This window comes from Manacus candei, unplaced genomic scaffold (genome assembly GCF_025592945.1).
Source record: "Manacus candei isolate 608988 ecotype Guabito, Panama unplaced genomic scaffold, ASM2559294v1 h1tg000035l, whole genome shotgun sequence".
Taxonomy (NCBI): domain Eukaryota; kingdom Metazoa; phylum Chordata; class Aves; order Passeriformes; family Pipridae; genus Manacus; species Manacus candei.
Window position 1 is genome coordinate 7929388 of NW_026138083.1, and position 21764 is coordinate 7951151.

The 21764-nt window shown below is 48.5% G+C and overlaps 1 protein-coding gene and 2 gene segments (V, D, J or C); 2 read left to right on the top strand and 1 right to left on the bottom strand.

Moving 5' to 3' along the window:
- The first annotated feature begins 2816 nt into the window (after nt 1–2816).
- On the top strand, nt 2817–3701 carry LOC127473297 (T cell receptor alpha variable 4-like). The segment is given in 2 exon segments: nt 2817–2868; nt 3340–3701. Coding segments are annotated over 2 exon segments (414 nt in total).
- Nucleotides 3702–3905: 204 nt separating this feature from the next.
- On the bottom strand, nt 3906–9985 carry LOC127473298 (uncharacterized). The gene is made up of 3 exons (XM_051792722.1): nt 9612–9985; nt 7784–8702; nt 3906–4072 (listed from the first exon to the last, which is right to left on the bottom strand). Exons 1-3 carry the CDS (start codon nt 9615–9617, stop codon nt 3906–3908), a joined length of 1092 nt encoding a protein of 363 aa, XP_051648682.1. The 5' UTR covers nt 9618–9985.
- A 10641-nt stretch (nt 9986–20626) lies between these two features.
- Nucleotides 20627–21563, top strand: LOC127473275 (T cell receptor alpha variable 4-like). The segment is given in 2 exon segments: nt 20627–20678; nt 21150–21563. Coding segments are annotated over 2 exon segments (414 nt in total).
- Nucleotides 21564–21764: the final 201 nt, after the last annotated feature.

Here is a 21764-nt window from a genome sequence, read left to right on the forward strand (position 1 = left end):
GTCTTTAGTAGTCACAGACACACAGTTACACATCTTTCCTGCTGTATAAGTATATTTGTGCAAAAATACAGTCAGTCATCAAGACTTCAGCTTTGCTGAGAACTGAACACAATTCCAGTGATATACAGGCATGGAAAGAAGTACTGTTGTAATCGGAGCAAATACATCAGAGCTGTTGTTGAGCCAACCAAGTGGTTCAATACACTTGAGATATTGTTCTCAAGGGATTTAGACAATTTGTATTTAATTACTGTACCTCAAGACAACCAACAAAATGATACCTAAAAGGAAAACTGCAAGCAGAATAATGAAGTTTACAACTGCATTAACTCAAAGGAACATTAAGAAATGGTTTAGGCTCTCCTAATGCCAGCATTTCTTTCAAGGAGAGGGAGATGAAGTTTTAACAATCTTTAAAATTGTATTTCAAAATAAGAGACACCAAGGGCATTGTAAAGCCCCATGTTAGACGTAACCAAATTGAACAATATGTTTCCTGTGGTATGATGGGTGTCTGAGATCGCTCTGGAGTTGATCTAGAGAAGGGGCTTAGAGTAAGTGTTTCCATCTGCCAAGCCCTCAGCCCTTCAGCTACCCTTTCAGATGGGGGGGGCTAAGGCTCTCCCAGCCCCACCTCTCGCAGGCAGCACTCTGGTGGGTGCCCCATGTGCTCCCTGCGTGTCCTTGAGGATAACCTACCGGAGTCGTGATCCTGTTCCCCGCTCATCACTCATCACTTCCCTAGAGAATATGCTGTCCTTGCCATCGCTGGGGCTGGGACATCCAGCAGCCCTGCTGGAGCCACCTTCCTCTCTCACACTGTGCATTTTCCCAGCAGAGCAAGGCAGAGTCAGAGACCCTGGGCTGTTGCCCAGCAGGGTTTCTCTCCCCTTCCTGGGGAACTGGGGAGAGAGGCAGTCGTCCCAGGCAGATGAAGAGGGACAGGGGAGAAGCCACAGATGTGGAGGAGGCACGTGTTCCCCGAGGAAATGGCAAGCAGCCCAGAGAGTTGAGGACAGCACGGGAAGATGTGAAAGGTGCAGCAGAAAAGAAGCCCCGGAGCTCCCAAAATCCCAGCAGCGGGTGTGCAGCAGAGCAGGTGATTGCAGCTGGGGAGGGGAGGACTGCACTGCAAGCTGAACGGGAAAAGCCCCTGCCCATGACTGGTGCTCCAGAGTCAGGTAATGCTCAGAATGCCATCGGCTGAGGGAGCCACAGGGGCTCCTGCTGGCGCAGGTAGAAACCCAAAGAGAGCCTTTCAGGCACTGAAAGAAGAGTTCATTTCTCTGCCCTCCTTCTTCCTTTGCTCCCCCAAGAGAGTCGTTTCTGGCAGCTCTGTTTTCTCAGGACAGGGAGGTCATTTCTGACCCTCTCAGCAAACACGCAGGTTGGGCTCAGCATGAACTTCGTCTGTCTCGTCCTCGCTCTCTGCCTAGGAAACCTTCTGTCTAAATCCCGGCATTTCATCACTCTATCCTTCTTCCTCCTCCCAGAAAACACTCAACAGGGTTTTCAGGCCCCTGTGCGGAAATACCACTGAATAGAGGGAAAACGTTGCAAATGCCGTGTTTGCTGTCTTGCATGTGTTCACTCCAGATGATCTTACTTCTTGAAGGAAATAAGAAGGAAGAGAAACTTCAGATCTCTTCTCTGTCTCTGCTCTTCCCTTCATCCTCTCTTCCTTTCCCTGTTCTTCTCATCCACCACTGCCGCGTGCCCATCCACCCGCTGCCACCACAGGATATCTCGACTGTCTCTGCAATGCAATTTTTCTACCTTTCTAAAAAAATCAGTAGATCCTTTCGAGGCTGGCATAGGTCTATCAAGTTCTCCTCTCACTAGCTTTAATAATGCGTTGCATTCTGCCTCCAGGCTGCCTCTGGCATGACTTCCAGTTTTCCCCAGGCTGTCAACATATTCAGGGCTCTCTGTTTGCAGGATCAGTGTTGTGTGTTTTCAGGGAGAAAGGAACCCTCAGAATTTACGGCGATGAAAAATATGGGAAAGAGAACGAACTTTTCTACTCTGCCTCTGAGTGCCCCTCAAACTGCAGCAGATGTGCTGGCTCCAACATACAAAGTTCAGGTGTGACAGACTGTTGCCTGGTCCTCTGAGCAGGAGGAGAAACACAGCAGCGCTCTCCTCACGGAGACTGCATGAGTTCAAAGCAGGAGGGAGATGACATGCCACGTGCGAGCTTTCTCTGGAGCTTTCTCTGGCGAAGGTGCTTCTCCCTCGCCGTGGCACTGGTGTCACAGCCCCTGACTAAACCCCAAGTGGTTTGTCTGGCCAGTAGAATTGCTTCTGCTGCCAGCAAGGATGCTCCCGGGGACATGCCAGGAGAGGCTAAGCCCGGGCTGCTGAGCCGGGAGGGATGGTCTGAAACGCATGCACCTGGACCATTCTTAATAACCCGTGCCCTAGAGGACAATTCAGAAGTCTCCACGTGCCAGCAAAGCAGGGATGAGAGGGAAGAGATGATGGTGATGAAAAAAGATCATGGCCTGTCAATCTTGAGCTCCCCGATACGAAACCGCCCCCTTGACACACAGCCTGTCCCAGCCGCCTCCGCGGTGCAGAACCTCGACCGCCGCTCCTCTGCCGCCGCTCTCGCCTGCCCTCCGCATCCAGCCAGCACCCGATGAGAGCCCGAGAGACGCGGAGGCCCGGCTCAGCCTCAGGGCGGAGTTGGTTGACGAGGGCAGGGGAAGGAGATGAAGGTAGAGGAGGGAGAGGAGGTGGAGAGGAGGCGGCCCGACCGAAGCAGAGAGCCGGGGCTGGCGGGGGCAACTAGAGACCGGGCGGCGGATCGGCGGATGCGGCTCTGGCGTGGAGCGGGGCTGGCTGTGCTGGCCGCGGTTCTGCTCGGTGAGCAGGTCTGGGATGGCGGTGCAGGTCCCTCGATGTTGCCGTCCTGCCTGGCAGGTTCTTCACAGAGCTCAGTCTCCGATCTATCCTCCCGTCTGTCTCTCCCTCTGCTTCGTAAAGCACTCCCTCGGAAAAATCCTCCCTTTTTCGAGCCGTTCTTCTTTCCTTACTTTACTCTCTGTCCTTCAGAGAACTCCTGCCATCCGTCCTTCCCCTTTACTACTTTTCTTTCTCTCTTTGCCTTGCTCAGTCCCGCAGCTTTCCATTCTTCAGTGACTCCGCCAATCCACCTCTCTTCCCGCACTCATCTCTCCAGCTAATACTTATGGACACTTCCACTACTGCTCACCTTGACATCCTCTTAAAATTCTTCTCCGTGTGTTCCTGATTGTTTCTGTGCCCTTTCTTCTGGGAAACAACATCCAGCGCAAAAAGCAATTCTGACGGCTTTCTTCTTTATCTCCCCGCCAGTGTCTGCAGGCAGAGCCCAGGTGCAGCAGGACCCGTTGGCAGAGACCACCGAGGGCAGTGAAATCACCATCAAATGCTCACACGCCAACCTACGAATCCATGATTTTATCCATTTCTACCGGCAGCTGCCGGGCCACAGCCCTGAGCTCCTGGCACGCGCTGCTAAAGGGTCCGGAGAGCTGCGTGCGCCAGTGGGGCGGCTCTCGGTGTCGGCAGACCGTCGTTGGACGGTCCTCTGGCTCTCGGGGTCCAGTGCTGGGGAAGCGGCGCTGTATTGCTGCACCCTGGCGGACACGGATTCATTGACACGGTCGTCTTTGGAAATCTCAGGGGATTTTCTCAGAAATACAAAAATGTGGTAGCTGTTTTTACAGCCGAGCAAAATAGGGCCCCTATGAAAGCAGGGCGTTTCAGTCCTACAGAGAGCACAGGCTTGTGACAGAATGTCTGGGTGTCAAGTGACATACACAGCGTAGCGCAGCGCAAGTCTGGGCATACTGCAGTCAGCTGCAATGTGTGTCCTTAAGTTCTCCTGAGCCGTCGTCCCCTGAATACTCTTTTCCCCTTCAGGCAGGCACCACCATTCTCTGGTTCATGAAGATCTTTCTCTTTGGATAGGAGGACGTGTCTAGCCTTGTCTTGAGTGTGGAAAAGACACGGTAATGGTCTGCAAGACTTGGAGTGTCACTCTTCAAGGATCTGCACGCTAAATCTCGGAGGTGTGCTGAAGAATCTGCGGAGGCAGAAAGTGCGACGGAGCGAGGTGCAGCCAAGCCCGACCAAGTGGTAGAGGTCGTGAGTGAGCAGACAAAAGCGGTAAAAAAAGGAAAGACTTCCATCCATGCGGCCCTGGGTTCAGGAGGTTGGTGGCAGGACCATACTCCATTATCCTCTCAGCAGAAATGCAGTGTCCTCACTTTCCTGTAAATGTGTTATCTCTGCTCTGATACGTAAGAGGGCAGAACCATGTCAGGAGCCCACAGGTCTAGGAAGGGTGAGCTTGATGTTGCTCTTCCGCCTGGGAAGACTGGGAAAATATCAGGACCCTCCACCTTCCTCGAAATCTCCTGTTACACCTGGAGGAGGTGCAGCATTTCCACTGGAATGATCTTACTCTTACCATCATTCCATCCTTTTTCACATCCTCATAAATATTTTGTGGAGGAAACCTCATGTTAGACGTAACCAAATTGAACAATATTTTTCCTGTGTTATGATGGGTGTCTGAGATCGCTCTGGAGTTGATCTAGAGAAGGGGCATAGAGTGAGTGTTTCCATCTGCCAAGCCCTCAGCCCTTCAGCTACCCTTTCAGATGGGTGGGCTAAGGCTCTCCCAGCCCCACCTCTCGCAGGCAGCACTCTGGTGGGTGCCCCGTGTGCTCCCTGCGTGTCCTTGAGGATCACCTACCGGAGTCGTGATCCTGTTCCCCGCTCATCACTCATCACTTCCCTAGGGAATCTGCTGTCCTTGCCATCGCTGGGGCTGGGACATCCAGCAGCCCTGCTGGAGCCACCTTCCTCTCTCACACTGTGCATTTTCCCAGCAGAGCAAGGCAGAGTCAGAGACCCTGGGCTGTTGCCCAGCAGGGTTTCTCTCCCCTTCCTGGGGAACTGGGGAGAGAGGCAGTCGTCCCAGGCAGATGAAGAGGTACAGGGGAGAAGCCACAGATGTGGAGGAGGCACGTGTTCCCCGAGGAAACGGCAAGCAGCCCAGAGAGTTGAGGACAGCACGGGAAGATGTGAAAGGTGCAGCAGAAAAGAAGCCCCGGAGCTCCCAAAATCCCAGCAGCGGGTGTGCAGCAGAGCAGGTGATTGCAGCTGGGGAGGGGAGGACTGCACTGCAAGCTGAACGGGAAAAGCCCCTGCCCATGACTGGTGCTCCAGAGTCAGGTAATGCTCAGAATGCCATCGGCTGAGGGAGCCACAGGGGCTCCTGCTGGCGCAGGTAGAAACCCAAAGAGAGCCTTTCAGGCACTGAAAGAAGAGTTCATTTCTCTGCCCTCCTTCTTCCTTTGCTCCCCCAAGAGAGTCGTTTCTGGCAGCTCTGTTTTCTCGGGACAGGGAGGTCATTTCTGACCCTCTCAGCAAACACGCAGGTTGGGCTCAGCATGAACTTCGTCTGTCTCGTCCTCGCTCTCTGCCTAGGAAACCTTCTGTCTAAATCCCGGCATTTCATCACTCTATCCTTCTTCCTCCTCCCAGAAAACACTCAACAGGGTTTTCAGGCCCCTGTGCGGAAATACCACTGAATAGAGGGAAAACGTTGCAAATGCCGTGTTTGCTGTCTTGCATGTGTTCACTCCAGATGATCTTACTTCTGTAAGGAAATAAGAAGGAAGAGAAACTTCAGATCTCTTCTCTGTCTCTGCTCTTCCCTTCATCCTGAATCCGTAAAACCGGTCGGACAAACTGCCCAGAGACTTTTGATCTTTTGAGCAGCAAAGGTATTTATTAGCAGCGCTGGGAGGAAGCCATCTATTGCTGGAAAATCTTGATCACCGTCTCCTCAGAAAATCAGGACTTTTATACAATTTTCAGATGTGATTAAATGCATATTCAAACGATTACAACATCTATCAATACATATTAAAAATAGGCGGAGTATAGGCGGAGTTCAGAGTGGTGCTTCTCTTGGCACCCCATTTCGAGGGGTAGTTCCGGTCTTCATCCATAGGGCAGGGGTCTCTAACTCATCTTCCTCAGCTTGACCCTTCTTCCTTTCCATTGTTCTTGACCCGCTCACTGAAGCTTGGAAAAGGCCCTGGCTCCAGGCCTATTTCTCCTATTCAAATGTCTACCTGATCCTGTTATACTTCTAATTCATTGCTTCTAAGTCTATTACATGTTCTTGTACTATTCCTTTAAGCTTAGGTCCAGTAAGTAGAACAGAACGGGTACAGATCGTTTTGAATATTGGTAGCATGTTTGCAGGACGAAATCAACTTGTTTGCAGACCCAAATCTCTCAGTTAACTCTTTGGGGCCTAGCCTCCTATATCATTCCCCCCTTTCTGTTTAGAATTTACGAATTCCTTTGTCAAGCTCTAATGGATTTTGGTAGGTGTGCATCACAGCCCACATTATCTGCATCTTTCTAACCATGATGCTTAATTTGTACCATAGCCAAATAATTACGATCAACAGTATAATCATGCTAGCTCCTAAAACCAGTATTGGATGTATTAAGTAGTGGAACACTTGTGATGCCGTGGGGGAGTATCCAGTAAAGATATCCCACCAGTGATGTTCTCCCACTTTTTCCACTTTGGTTAAGACAGTTTTTATATTTTCAGTGTCATGTTCCACCTGCCAGAGCATTCGTTTAGTCGTTCTGTTTACTTCCTGGACTAGTTTTTCTATGTCAGGATGTTTAAGCATTGCTTTAAAAAGATTAATGTTCATTCCTATTTGTAATTTTGGTACATCATGATACATTATATAATCAGCTTCAATCAATTGTCTAGTAGTCACTGGAACAGTATAATCAAAGTCACAGCCTGTGATTCGAGTAAAATTACATACACAAAAATTGGTACCATTCGTAATTTCATGGCAAGCATCTATGGTAAAATTAGCACAAAAGGTCCTAACACATGCACACCCATTTCCCACGTAGTAAACTTGTGATTGGGCTTTAGCATGGGGAAGCATCTCAAAGGTACACAAACTATTCTCAGTATCTAAGCATAAATCTTCATTTTCTACTACAGCATTTTCACAGATATACCCCAATTGTCCTTTAGGAGTACATGCCTCAGTACTGACTGATTGCCACTTTTTCTTGGTGTGATCGTAGCTTGCCCAGGCATTATGGTCTATTGGTCTAACAATTACATTCTGATGTATGGCTCCTAATGTCAGGATAGGAAAGATGGTCTTTTCTTTAGCTGCACTAATAGTGAGTACATAAGCTTCAATTTGTTCATGTTCAGGGTTGTACGTGAAATTTACTAGCTGCCACCACGCTTGATAATCTCTCTCAAATTGTGTAGTGGAACTGTTTCTAGCTATTATTTCTCTTACTTCTTGTGGTAATATTCCTGAAGTTCCTTCTCTTAATATTCCTGCAGCTACAGACTGTACCCATTGTTGGGTTTGGAGACATTGTACTGCAAGTGCAAATCTTTTATTGATGGTACCAGTATAGTCAACGAGTTTGGTGAAATCCTTTGTAGTGTGATTAGCTACTAAAGTTAACAATTTAACTGCTAATGATTGTGTTTCCGCCAAGGTGAGCAAAGATGATCTTAAAGGGACTTTGAGTTTTCCTAGATCAGATGTGACAGCACTCAGTTTATTCACCAATACTTCTTGATCTATGGTGTTTAATACACCTAATCCTGTACCGAACCATCCAGTTAGATCTCTCCCAATCCTGGTATGGGGGGATCTGGCCTCCATCCATGCACGCCAGCCTTTAAGGGTTAGTTGTATATAGGGTTGACAATCTTTTTGTATAGTTGATATGTTTACCTGAAGGTTTATTCTAACTCTTTTCAGTGAGTATGTGGGATCTAACAACAGCTTTTGCTCATTTGAGTGTCTAATTACATATGGTCCATCAAAAGTTAAATTATGGATGTTACCACAGTTTGGAGGAGGAGGAGCCGTGGTGGTGGTGGTTGTTGTGGTGTTAACAGTGGTAGTGGTAGGGGGTTTAGTAGTCGGGATACTTGACGAGGCATTAATTATAAATCTCCTGGTTATATTTCCTTCGTTAAGTAACCACATACATAATCCAGAAATTGATTCGTTTAGAGTAAAAGTGTGCCAACAGTGATCAGAATCACATGTATGTCCACTAACTGCACTTCCAAAATCATATGGGTATCTAAGTTCTTCATGTACTGCATCTCGCACAGTAACTTCAATTTTGGGTGACCAATCAATCCGTGAAGGTGGCTTATATACTCTACATCCAATTCGGGTTTGTTCTACAATTTTCCCTATTAAAGTACTTGCAGTGTAAGAATAACCAGGGTGTTCCCAATTATCTAATACTCTCGATCTCTGAAGGACTATGACAGATGGATTATACTCATTCAGTTTGTTTGGATGAGGGATAATTTCTGGGTCTATAAATAATTGCAGACCAGAGCTCTCATTATAGGCTAGGGACCATAATGACTCTCGGGCAAGGGTTTGATCAAACACCACTATACTTATCAGTCCAAAGATCAGCACTGAGGAGGTTTGACAGTAGATGATTCTTCTCCCGACGTCCATGTTTCCTCCGGAACCCTCTTGACTCGAGAGTAGTGGATCCACGTGGGTTTCTCTTTCACCCGGATCGCTGTGAAGGTGGTCATCGACACCTGGAAGGGTCCATCCCACTTCTCTCGCAGTGGATCTCCTGAAAGATTTCTAACATATACCCAATCACCAGGGTTGAATGGATGTAACTTACAATCAGGTTACTTGGGTTGATGTTCTAACACTACTGTGGCATTGTTCTGTAATTGTTTCCCCACAGCCATAACATAATCATACACATACTGATTACCAATTTGATCTACAGCTTCACTGTTCACAGTTTGCATCATGTAGGGTCTACCGAATAAGATCTCAAATGGGCTCAATTTTTCTTTTGATCTCGGTTTGACCCTTAATCTGATTAAAGCAATAGGTAAAGCTTGATACCAATGTAAATTTGTTTCTTGACATATTTTAGCAATTTGTTGTTTAATGAGATGATTCATTTTCTCTACTTGCCCACTTGCTTGGGACCTGTAAGGCGTGTGCAATTGCCAATCAATTTTCAAAGCTTTACTTACTGCTTGTACCACCTCTGCACAAAAGTGTGAGCTCCTATCTGAAGATATGCTCTTAGGCACTCCAAATCTTGGTATAATTTCATTTAATAGGATTTTAACCACTTCTCTTGACTTATTTGTTCTACATGGGAACGCCTCTGGCCAACCAGAAAATGTGTCAGTCAAAACTAAGAGATAACGATACCCCCCTTTTCTTGGAAGTTCAGAAAAATCAATTTGCCAAATCTGACCAGGAAAGCTTCCTCTTTTTATTGCTCCTAGATTAATTTTAAGTTTGGTGTTTGGATTGTTTTTCAGGCATAGTTCACATCGAGATGTGACTTGTTTTATTGTAGTAAATAAATTTGGTCCTGCTACTCTAGTCTTTAAGTGTTGATAGAGTGGATCCACTCCCAGTGAGTCTTATCATGTCCTGTTTTCACAAATTGCCATATTAATTTTTCTGGTAATACTAATTGGCCTGTCTTCAATTGACCCCATCCATTTTGTAACAGCTTACCTCCATTTTTACATATCCACTGATGATCAGTTTCCTGATACTCTACCTGTTGATCTGTGTCTAATCCCTCCGGGACTAGAGCTGCTATTGGTTGTTCAGTACCTCTTGCAGCAGCTAATTTGGCTTCTGCATCGGCTTTTCTGTTTCCTCTCTCTGGAACGGTGTTGCCTTTCAGGTGTCCCCTGCAATGCATTATAGCCACCTGTAATGGGAGTTGGACGGCTTCTAGCAATCACAGGATCTCCTTAGCATGTTTTACAGCTTTTCCTTGTGTGGTCAATAGTCCTCTTTCCTTCCAGATCTCTCCGTGGGCATGTACAACAGTAAAGGCATATTTAGAGTCAGTCCAAATGTTGATTCGCTTTCCCTTTGCTAGTTCAAGAGCTCGGGTAAGAGCTATCAGTTCTGCTTTCTGAGCTGAGGTTCCTGCAGGTAAAGGGTTGGATTCGATTACCTGTTCCGTTGTGGTTACTGCATAACCAGCCATCCTGGTGCCCTGTTTCACGAAACTGCTGCCATCTGAAAACCAGTCATCTGCATCCTGGAGGGGTTCTTCTTTGAGGTCTGGGCGACTGGAGTACACTGCTTCAATGGTTTCCAAGCAGTCGTGTACAACAGGCTCTGCTGAGGCTTTTCCTTCTAGGAATGAAGCTGGGTTGACAATGTTAGTCACCTGAATGGTCACATCATCTGATTCAGCTAGGATTGCCTGATACTTCAGGAACCTAGAAGGTGACAGCCAATGGTTCCCTTTCTGTTCTAGCACTGCAGATACAGTATGGGATACTAACACAGTCATTTTCTGTCCCATAGTAAACTTTCTGGCTTCTTCTATGTTTACAATCACTGCTGCAACTGCCCTTAGACAGGTAGGCCATCCTTTGCTTACCTCATCCAATTGTTTGGAGAAGTAAGCCACTGCTCTTCTATGCGGTCCCAGTTGTTGAGCCAAGACTCCTAAAGCCATCCCTTGACGCTCGTGCGAAAACAACCAGAAGGGCTTCGTTACATCAGGTAAACCCAATGCCAGAGCCCTCATGAGTTCTCGCTTCAGTGTCTTGAAGGTTTTGTCTGCTTCAGGGGTCCAGGCTAAGTGATCTTTGTTCACTTTCAGCAGATCATACAAAGGTTTGGCAAGTATCCCGTACTGATATATCCAAAAGTGACACCAACCTGTCATTCCCAGAAAGGCTCGGAGGCTCCTCGCTGTTTCTGGTCTGGGTGTCTGGCAGATGGCTTCTTTCCTCGCCGTTCCCAGAGATCATTGTCCTCCCGATACTTCATATCCCAGGTAGACGACTTTCTCTTGGACCAACTGGGCTTTCTGTTGAGAAACTCGATAACCACTTAAACCCAAAAAGTTTAAGAGAGATATTGTCCACTGGATACAGTCCTCTTTTGTTTCTGTTGAAATCAGGAGATCATCAACATATTGCAGAAGTACACCCTCTCCCAGTGGCTGTTGCCATAATTCTAGCTCTCTGGTTAGTTCATTACCAAAAAGTGTGGGGCTATTCTTAAAACCTTGAGGCAAGACCGTCCAGGTAATTTGCATTTTTCTCCCTTTATTAACAGACTCCCATTCAAAGGCAAAAATCTTTTGGCTTTCCTGTGCTAGGGGTAGACAGAAAAAGGCATCTTTTAGATCCAACACTGTAAACCAAATCAAATTGTCCCTTAATTTAGTCAAAAGTGTATAAGGATTTGCTACAACAGGATGTATAGTTTTGGTTATTTGATTTACTGCTCTCAGATCTTGTACTAACCTGTAGGTTCCATTCGGTTTCTTCACCGGAAGAATCGGAGTGTTAAAATCTGATTCACACTCTATCAACAGTCCTAATTTCAAAAAATTTTCAATTATTGGCTCAATTCCCTTTCTGTCCTCTAGCCTCAGTGGATATTGTTTCTTTGCTACTGGCTTAGCTACTGGTTGTAGTTCTATTTGAATAGGAGTTGCCCATTTTGACTTACCCGGGGTGTCAGTGGCCCATACTAGGGGGTACACTTGGTTTGTAATCTGATCAATATCTTGATTGTTTGGCTTTGGTTCCATGCAGCTCACAGTTAAACTCAGGGCTGCCAGCAATTGTTCTTCTTTTACCTTGAATTCAATTTTACCTTGTTTAAATTTTATTTCAGCTCCCAAGTTTTCTAATAAATCCCTACCCAATAAGGGTTTAGGTGAACTTGGTAAGTACAGAAACTGATGCAATCCCATTTGTTTCCCAGTTTTAAATTTTAAAGGTTTTAAAAAGAAAGATTTTTCTGATTGGCCAGTGGCACCAATAACCTTTACATAATCATCAGTTTTAGGTATCAATTCCTGATTTAAAACTGAAAATGTTGCTCCAGTGTCGATCAAAAAATCCAGTTTTTCTTCTTCCCCTAGCCGAATTGTAACCAGCGGGTCTGCCAGGGAAAAACCAGCCGGTCCCCGTCAATCACTGTCTTGGTGGGCTATGACAGCCCCCCCTGAATTTCTATTTGCCCTCGTAGGGCACTCTCTTTTCCAGTGTCCCTCCTGCTTGCAATAAGCACATTGATTGTGACCTGTCTCTGTTTGTTTAAGGGGTGGACCTCCCCTTCCCCGTGTTGCCTGTCCCCGGCCACGACCCCTGTAATATCGTCCAGCTGTTACCGGGTTCTGTGTTAAAACTGCAATCATTGCTCTTGTAAACCTTCTATCTTCCTTCTTTCCTCTGTTGTTATACACTTTCCAGGCTTCATTCATCAAAACCTCTAAATCTTTATTGGCAGGGTGTTCTATTTTCTGCAATCTTTTTCTAATATCAGGATTGCTTTGTCCCATCAATAACCCCACTAAATGTAGTTTACCTTCTTCTGATGATGGATCTATGGTAGTATATTTTCTCATAGCAGCCCTTAGTCTGTCTAAAAACTCTGTGGGGGTTTCATTTCGTCCCTGCCTTACATCATACAAGGCTGCCCAATTCACTGCCTTAGGGATAGCATTTTGTAATCCCACCTTAATCAAATCTCTATATTTTGTCAACATTTTATTGTGTTCTGAATTATTTGGATCCCAGTTAGGTTGTTGCAATGGAAAAATTTGATCTACATCCCCTGTTAGAGCTCCCGTGGCAATCTGGCTCATTACCTCTCGTCTAGCTGTTTTTATTACCAGGTCTTTCTCTGTTTCTGTCAATTCTGATAACATCAAATCAATATCATTCCAGTCTATTTCTTGATTCTTTGCAATTAATTCAAATCTCTTAGCCACTTTCTCAGGATTTTCTCTGAAGCTCTTAACTTCCTCTCTCCAGCTGTTCAAATCACTAGCCAAAAAGGGTACTTTCACTTTTGTCTGAGTGCCTGTAGGTGCTATTACCTGACACAGAGGCACTAACATATGACCAGCCCCTGCTGTTTGAGCCCTTGTCTTGATCCCACTCCTTCTTCTACCACTTTGTGCCGAAGCCTGCCCACGATGAGTGCTACTTATCCCTTCCTCGTGGTCACCTATGCTGTCAGCTATACTCCTAGAATCATCTGCTCCTAATCCCGATTCCTGTGGGCTACCTGGTCCTTGCCTAGATGGCTCCGGTCCTCCAAAACAAGCTGAGTGCAATTCCTGAGGGTCTAAGATACTATCTCCATCACTCTCTCTCTTTCCCAGCTTAAGACACCTCTGACCTATGCTACAGGCATCACAGCAATGCTTTTTCGGCCTAGTATTTTTCTGATTTCTTTCTAATGCCAACACAAGAGGGTCCTGGGGGGCTAGATTAATTCCACAACTTTTCTGCCACTCTGGTTTATTCCTTAGCGTGAAAAACATGTCGGCATACATGACTTCATCCCACTTTTGCTCTCTACGGAGAAATAACATAAGTTGTAAAATGGTATTGTAATTAATGCTCCCCTGTGGAGGCCATTTTTCACCATCATCTAAAGTATACAAAGGCCACCAATTCTGGCAGTATTTTAAAAAGGTCTTTTTGCTCAAATTGCCCCCAGGAGTTCCTCCTAATTCTTTCCAATGAATTAATATACATCCCACGGGGGTCTTAGAATTTATCTCCTTACTTCCACCAATTCCCATTATGAAAACAGGGAATGAGATCTGAGATATGCTAACAACCACAACTACTATATTCTACACAATATTCAACCACCAAACCTTAATATTGCTTTTCAGCAAAGGTTTTCCTAAAATTACTAGCTTTATATCCAGCTTCTAAAACCACTAGTTCTTATGACCAACTTGCACTAATACAAAAATCCACAAGATGTCACCCTTAGACCACAAATACACCTGGCTCTCACAGCGAGCCTATATATCCACATAAATCCACAAAATACTGCTGTTAACCACCGAACGCCCACTTTTATAACAAATCTATATGCTCAAAACACAAAGTCCAAACCAGATATTAAACTTCTGGGCGTACTGAAAAAGGCACTGGCCTGTGAATCCTACAATAATAATACCGGACACACCTAGTTTCCTCTAGAGTTTTATTATTTCCACATCTAACACAATACAAATTTAAAGTCCAACCTAACCTTATTTCCTGGGAGGATCTGGGTCCTAAAATGTACTTAAAACAGTTGTTACATAAAACACGCACATACAATGAACAATTACAAAATGGACAGATCTTAATTCTGGGTTTTAAACTATGTGGTAAATTCACAGTCAATTTCTCAGACCCCCCTCCCATACAGATTTAACAGGATGTTTCTATGATTGGTTTAGGATGGACAGAGATCTCAGGAATTCAAGATTGCCGACAGCACAAAGCAAGAAAACAGAAAATTAGCAGAGCAATATAGCACACACAAACTGCTATAACAATTGCTATTTTCCAAGAGTACATAATAAACATAGACAAAAGAACAACCAAAAGAAACGTAGGTGCTTTGCTTTCCTTGATGTAAACACTATCAGGACAAGTACAGACAAAACTAGAACATACCAGCCCAGAGGGGTTATTCCCCAGGAAGAGCGTTCTCTCCCGTATCCCCTGAGAGAGACGGCGTCCCACTTTCAACTTATGGGTTTCCAATAACCAGAACCAGAATAAACAAAAACAGAAACCAGATATAAATACCTTCTATCAATAGGCAGCGTTCTTGCCCAGCCCCCGCAAGAGAAGGAGGGAGCCCCTTCGGGTAAAAAAAGACTTACCCAAGGGCGCCCACGGGGGTCCCGTCCTCCGAGGGTCTCCACAGCCGGGTGGAGAAGGTGTGCTGCCGCGGTCGCCAAATGAATCCGTAAAACCGGTCAGACAAACTGCCCAGAGACTTTTGATCTTTTGAGCAGCGCTGGGAGGAAGCCAGCTATTGCTGGAAAATCTTGATCACCAGCTCCTCAGAAAATCAGGACTTTTATACAATTTTCAGATGTGATTAAATGCATATTCAAACGATTACAACATCTATCAATACATATTAAAAATAGGCGGAGTATAGGCGGAGTTCAGAGTGGTGCTTCTCTTGGCACCCCATTTCGAGGGGTAGTTCCGGTCTTCATCCATAGGGCAGGGGTCTCTAACTCATCTTCCTCAGCTTGACCCTTCTTCCTTTCCATTGTTCTTGACCCGCTCACTGAAGCTTGGAAAAGGCCCTGGCTCCAGGCCTATTTCTCCTATTCAAATGTCTACCTGATCCTGTTATACTTCTAATTCATTGCTTCTAAGTCAATTACATGTTCTTGTACTATTCCCTTAAGCTTTGGTCCAGTAAGTAGAACAGAACGGGTACAGATCGTTTTGAATATTGGTAGCATGTTTGCAGGAAGAAATCAACTTGTTTGCAGACCCAAATCTCTCAGTTAACTCTTTGGGGCCTAGCCTCCTATATCAATCCCCTCTACCTCTCCCTGTTCTTATCATCCACCACTGCCGCGTGCCCATCCACCCGCTGCCACCACAGGATATCTCGACTGTCTCTGCAATGCAATTTTTCTGCCTTTCTAAAAAAATCAGCAGATCCTTTCGAGGCTGGCACAGGTCTATCAAGCTCTCCTCTCACTAGCTTTAATAATGCGTTGCATTCTGCCTCCAGGCTGCCTCTGGCACGACTTCCAGTTTTCCCCAGGTTGTCAACATATTCCGGGCTCTCTGTTTGCAGGATCAGTGTTGTGTGTTTTCAGGGAGAAAGGAACCCTCAGAATTTACGGCGATGAAAAATATGGGAAAAAACCGAACTTTTCTACTCTGCCTCTGAGTGCCCCTCAACCTGCAGCAGATGTGCTGGCTCCAACATACAAAGTTCAGGTGTGACAGACTGTTGCCTGGTCCTCTGAGCAGGAGGAGAAACACAGCAGCGCTCTCCTCACGGAGACTGCATGAGTTCAAAGCAGGAGGGAGATGACATGCCACGTGCGAGCTTTCTCTGGAGCTTTCTCTGGCGAAGGTGCTTCTCCCTCGCCGTAGCACTGGTGCACAAAACCCTGACTAAACCCCAAGTGGTTTGTCTGGCCAGTAGAATTGCTTCTGCTGCCAGCAAGGATGCTCCCGGGGACATGCCAGGAGAGGCTGAGCCCGGGCTGCTGAGCCGGGAGGGATGGTCTGAAACGCATGCACCTGGACCATTCTTAATAACCCGTGCCCCAGAGGACAAGTCAGAAGTCTCCACGTGCCAGCAAAGCAGGGATGAGAGGGAAGAGATGATGGCGATGAAAAAAGATCATGGTCTGTCACTCTTGAGCTCCCCCATACGAAACCGCCCCCTTGACACACAGCCTACCCCAGCCGCCTCCACGGTGCAGAACCTCGACCGCCGCTCCTCTGCCGCCGCTCTCGCCTGCCCTCCGCATCCAGCCAGCACCCGATGAGAGCCCGAGAGACGCGGAGACCGGGCTCAGCCTCAGGGTGGAGTTGGTTGACGAGGGCAGGGGAAGGAGATGAAGGTAGAAGAGGGAGAGGAGGTGGAGAGGAGGCGGCCCGACCGAAGCAGAGAGCCGGGGCTGGCGGGGGCAACTAGAGACCGGGCGGCGGATCGGCGGACGCGGCTCTGGCGTGGAGCGGGGCTGGCGGTGCTGGCCGCGCTTCTGCTCGGTGAGCAGGTCTGGGATGGCGGTGCAAGTCCCTCGATGTTACCGTCGTACGTGGCAGGTTCTTCACAGAGCTCAGTCTCCGATCTATCCTCCCGTCTGTCCCTCCCTCTGCTTCGTAAAGCACTCCCTCGGAAAAACCCTCCCTTTTTCGAGCCGTTCTCCTTTCCTTACTTTACTCTCTGTCCTTCAGAGAACTCCTACGATCCATCCTTCCCCTTTACTACTTTTCTTTCTCTCTTTGCCTTGCTCAGTCCCGCAGCTTTCCATTCTTCAGTGACTCCGCCAATCCACCTCTCTTCCCGCACTCATCTCTCCAGCTAATACTCATGGACACTTCCACTACTGCTCACCTTGACATCCTCTTAAAATTCTTCTCCGTGTGTTCCTGATTGTTTCTGTGCCCTTTCTTCTGGGAAACAACATCCAGCGCAAAAAGCAATTCTGACGGCTTTCTTCTTTATCTCCCCCCGCCAGTGTCTGCAGGCAGAGCCCAGGAGCAGCAAGACCCGTTGGCAGTGACCACCGAGGGCAGTGAAATCACCATCAAATGCTCACACGCCAACCTACGAATCCATGATTTTATCCATTTCTACCGGCAGCTGCCGGGCCACAGCCCCGAGCTCCTGGCACGCGCTGCTAAAGGGTCCGGAGAGCTGCGTGCGCCAGTGGGGCGGCTCTCGGTGTCGGCAGACCGTCGTTGGACGGTCCTCTGGCTCTCCGGGTCCAGTGCTGGGGAAGCGGCGCTGTATTGCTGCACCCTGGCGGACACGGATTCATTGACACCGTCGTCCTTGGAGCTCTCAGGGGATTTTCTCAGAAATACAAAAATGGGGTAGCTGTTTTTACAGCCGAGCAAAATAGGGCCCCTATGAAAGCAGGGCGTTTCAGTCCTACAGAGAGCACAGGCTTGTGACAGAATGTCTGGGTGTCAAGTGACATACACAGCGTAGCGCAGCGCAAGTCTGGGCATACTGCAGTCAGCTACAATGTGTGTCCTTAAGTTCTGAGCCGTCGTCCCCTGAATACTCTTTTCCCCTTCAGGCAGGCACCGCTATTCTCTGGTTCATGAAGATCTTTCTCTTTGGATAGGAGGACGAGTCTAGCCTTGCCTTGAGTGTGAAAAAGACACGGTAATGGTCTGCAAGACTTGGAGTGTCATTCTTCAAGGATCGGCACGCTAAATCTCGGAGGTGTGCTGAAGAATCTGCGGAGGCAGAAAGTGCGACGGAGCGAGGTGCAGCCAAGCCCGACCAAGTGGTGGAGGTCGTGAGTGAGCAGACAAAAGCGGTAAAAAATGGAAAGACTTCCATCCATGCGGCCCTGGGTTCAGGAGGTTGGTGGCAGGACCATACTCCATTATCCTCTCAGCAGAAATGCAGTGTCCTCACTTTCCTGTAAATGTGTTATCTCTGCTCTGATACGTAAGAGGGCAGAACCATGTCAGGAGCCCACAGGTCTAGGGAGGGTGAGCTTGATGTTGCTCTTCCGCCTGGCAAGACTGGGAAAATATCAGGACCCTCCACCTTCTTCGAAATCTCCTGTTACACCTGGAGGAGGTGCAGCGTTTCCACTGGAATGATCTTACTCTTACCATTTTCATCATTCCATCCTTTTTCACATCCTCATAAATATTTTGTGGAGGAAACCCCATGTCAGACGTAACCAAATTGAACAATATGTTTCCTGTGGTGTGAGGGGTGTCTGAGATCGCTCTGGAGTTGATCTAGAGAAGGGGCTTAGAGTGAGTGTTTCCATCTGCCAAGCCCTCAGCCCTTCAGCTACCCTTTCAGATGGGTGGGCTAAGGCTCTCCCAGCCCCACCTCTCGCAGGCAGCACTCTGGTGGGTGCCCCGTGTGCTCCCTGCGTGTCCTTGAGGATCACCTGCCGGAGTCGTGATCCTGTTCCCCGCTCATCACTCATCACTTTCCCTAGGGAATCTGCTGTCCTTGCCATCGCTGGGGCTGGGACATCCAGCAGCCCTGCTGGAGCCACCTTCCTCTCTCACACTGTGCATTTTCCCAGCAGAGCAAGGCAGAGTCAGAGACCCTGGGTTGTTGCGCAGCAGGGTTTCTCTCCCCTTCCTGGGGAACTGGGGAGAGAGGCAGTCGTCCCAGGCAGATGAAGAGGTACAGGGGAGAAGCCACAGATGTGGAGGAGGTACGTGTTCCCCGAGGAAACGGCAAGCAGCCCAGAGAGTTGAGGACAGCACGGGAAGATGTGAAAGGTGCAGCAGAAAAGAAGCCCCGGAGCTCCCAAAATCCCAGCAGCGGGTGTGCAGCAGAGCAGGTGATTGCAGCTGGGGAGGGGAGGACTGCACTGCGAGCTGAACGGGAAAAACCCCTGCCCGTGACCTCCAGAGTCAGGTAATGCTCAGAATGCCATCGGCTGAGGAAGCCACAGAGGCTCCTGCTGGCGGAGGGAGAAACCCAAAGAGAGCCTTTCAGGCACTGAAAGAAGAGTTCATTTCTCTGCCCTCCTTCTTCCGTTGCTCCCCCAAGAGAGTCGTTTCTGGTAGCTCTGTTTTCTCGGGACAGGGAGGTCATTTCTGACCCTCTCAGCAAACACGCAGGTTGGGCTCAGCATGAACTTCGTCTGTCTCTCTGCCTAGGAAACCTTCTGTCTAAATCCCGGCATTTCATCACTCTATCCTTCTTCCTCCTCCCAGAAAACACTCAACAGGGTTTTCAGGACCCTGTGCGGAAATACCACTGAATAGAGGGAAAACGTTGCAAAATGCCGTGTTTGCTGTCTTGCATGTGTTCGCTCCAGATGATCTTACTTCTTGAAGGAAATAAGAAGGAAGAGAAACTTCAGATCTCTTCTCCGTCTCTGCTCTTCCCTTCATCCTCTCTTCCTCTCCCTGTTCTTCTCATCCACCACTGCCGGGTGCCCATCCACCCGCTGCCACCACAGGATATCTCGACTGTCTCTGCAATGCAATTTTTCTGCCTTTCTAAAAAAATCAGCAGATCCTTTCGAGGCTGGCACAGGTCTATCAAGCTCTCCTCTCACTAGCTTTAATAATGCGTTGCATTCTGCCTCCAGGCTGCCTCTGGCACGACTTCCAGTTTTCCCCAGGCTGTCAACATATTCAGGGCTCTCTGTTTGCAGGATCAGTGTTGTGTGTTTTCAGGGAGAAAGGAACCCTCAGAATTTACGGCGATGAAAAATATGGGAAAAAACCGAACTTTTCTACTCTGCCTCTGAGTGCCCCTCAACCTGCAGCAGATGTGCTGGCTCCAACATACAAAGTTCAGGTGTGACAGACTGTTGCCTGGTCCTCTGAGCAGGAGGAGAAACACAGCAGCGCTCTCCTCACGGAGACTGCATGAGTTTAAAGCAGGAGGGAGATGACATGCCACGTGCGAGCTTTCTCTGGAGCTTTCTCTGGCAAAGGTGCTTCTCCCTCGCCGTAGCACTGGTGCACAAAACCCTGACTAAACCCCAAGTGGTTTGTCTGGCCAGTAGAATTGCTTCTGCTGCCAGCAAGGATGCTCCCAGGGACATGCCAGGAGAGGCTGAGCCCGGGCTGCTGAGCCGGGAGGGATGGTCTGAAACGCATGCACCTGGACCATTCTTAATAACCCGTGCCCCAGAGGACAAGTCAGAAGTCTCCACGTGCCAGCAAAGCAGGGATGAGAGGGAAGAGATGATGGCGATGAAAAAAGATCATGGTCTGTCACTCTTGAGCTCCCCCATACGAAACCGCCCCCTTGACACACAGCCTGCCCCAGCCGCCTCCACGGTGCAGAACCTCGACCGCCGCTCCTCTGCCGCCGCTCTCGCCTGCCCTCCGCATCCAGCCAGCACCCGATGAGAGCCCGAGAGACGCGGAGACCGGGCTCAGCCTCAGGGCGGAGTTGGTTGACGATGGCAGGGGAAGGAGATGAAGGTAGAGGAGGGAGAGGAGGTGGAGAGGAGGCGGCCCGACCGAAGCAGAGAGCCGGGGCTGGCGGGGGCAACTAGAGACCGGGCGGCGGATCGGCGGATGAGGCTCTGGCGTGGAGCGGGGCTGGCGGTGCTGGCCGCGCTTCTGCTCGGTGAGCAGGTCTGGGATGGCGGTGCAAGTCCCTCGATGTTACCGTCGTACGTGGCAGGTTCTTCACAGAGCTCAGTCTCCGATCTATCCTCCCGTCTGTCCCTCCCTCTGCTTCGTAAAGCACTCCCTCGGAAAAACCCTCCCTTTTTCGAGCCGTTCTCCTTTCCTTACTTTACTCTCTGTCCTTCAGAGAACTCCTACGATCCATCCTTCCCCTTTACTACTTTTCTTTCTCTCTTTGCCTTGCTCAGTCCCGCAGCTTTCCATTCTTCAGTGACTCCGCCAATCCACCTCTCTTCCCGCACTCATCTCTCCAGCTAATACTCATGGACACTTCCACTACTGCTCACCTTGACATCCTCTTAAAATTCTTCTCCGTGTGTTCCTGATTGTTTCTGTGCCCTTTCTTCTGGGAAACAACATCCAGCGCAAAAAGCAATTCTGACGGCTTTCTTCTTTATCTCCCCGCCAGTGTCTGCAGGCAGAGCCCAGGAGCAGCAAGACCCGTTGGCAGAGACCACCGAGGGCAGTGAAATCACCATCAAATGCTCACACGGCAACCTACGAATCCATGATTTTATCCATTTCTACCGGCAGCTGCCGGGCCACAGCCCCGAGCTCCTGGCACGCGCTGCTAAAGGGTCCGGAGAGCTGCGTGCGCCAGTGGGGCGGCTCTCGGTGTCGGCAGACCGTCGTTGGACGGTCCTCTGGCTCTCCGGGTCCAGTGCTGGGGAAGCGGCGCTGTATTGCTGCACCCTGGCGGACACGGATTCATTGACACCGTCGTCCTTGGAGCTCTCAGGGGATTTTCTCAGAAATACAAAAATGGGGTAGCTGTTTTTACAGCCGAGCAAAATAGGGCCCCTATGAAAGCAGGGCGTTTCAGTCCTACAGAGAGCACAGGCTTGTGACAGAATGTCTGGGTGTCAAGTGACATACACAGCGTAGCGCAGCGCAGCGCAAGTCTGGGCATACTGCAGTCAGCTACAATGTGTGTCCTTAAGTTCTGAGCCGTCGTCCCCTGAATACTCTTTTCCCCTTCAGGCAGGCACCGCCATTCTCTGGTTCATGAAGATCTTTCTCTTTG

Bases quoted from the DNA above. Each gene is read 5' to 3' on its own strand.
- LOC127473298 (XM_051792722.1), bottom strand. The intron at 4,073-7,783 runs GTCAACCCTATA...CTGCCTCCGCAG, and splicing joins ATCAACTATACAAAAAGATT to ATTCTTCAGCACACCTCCGA.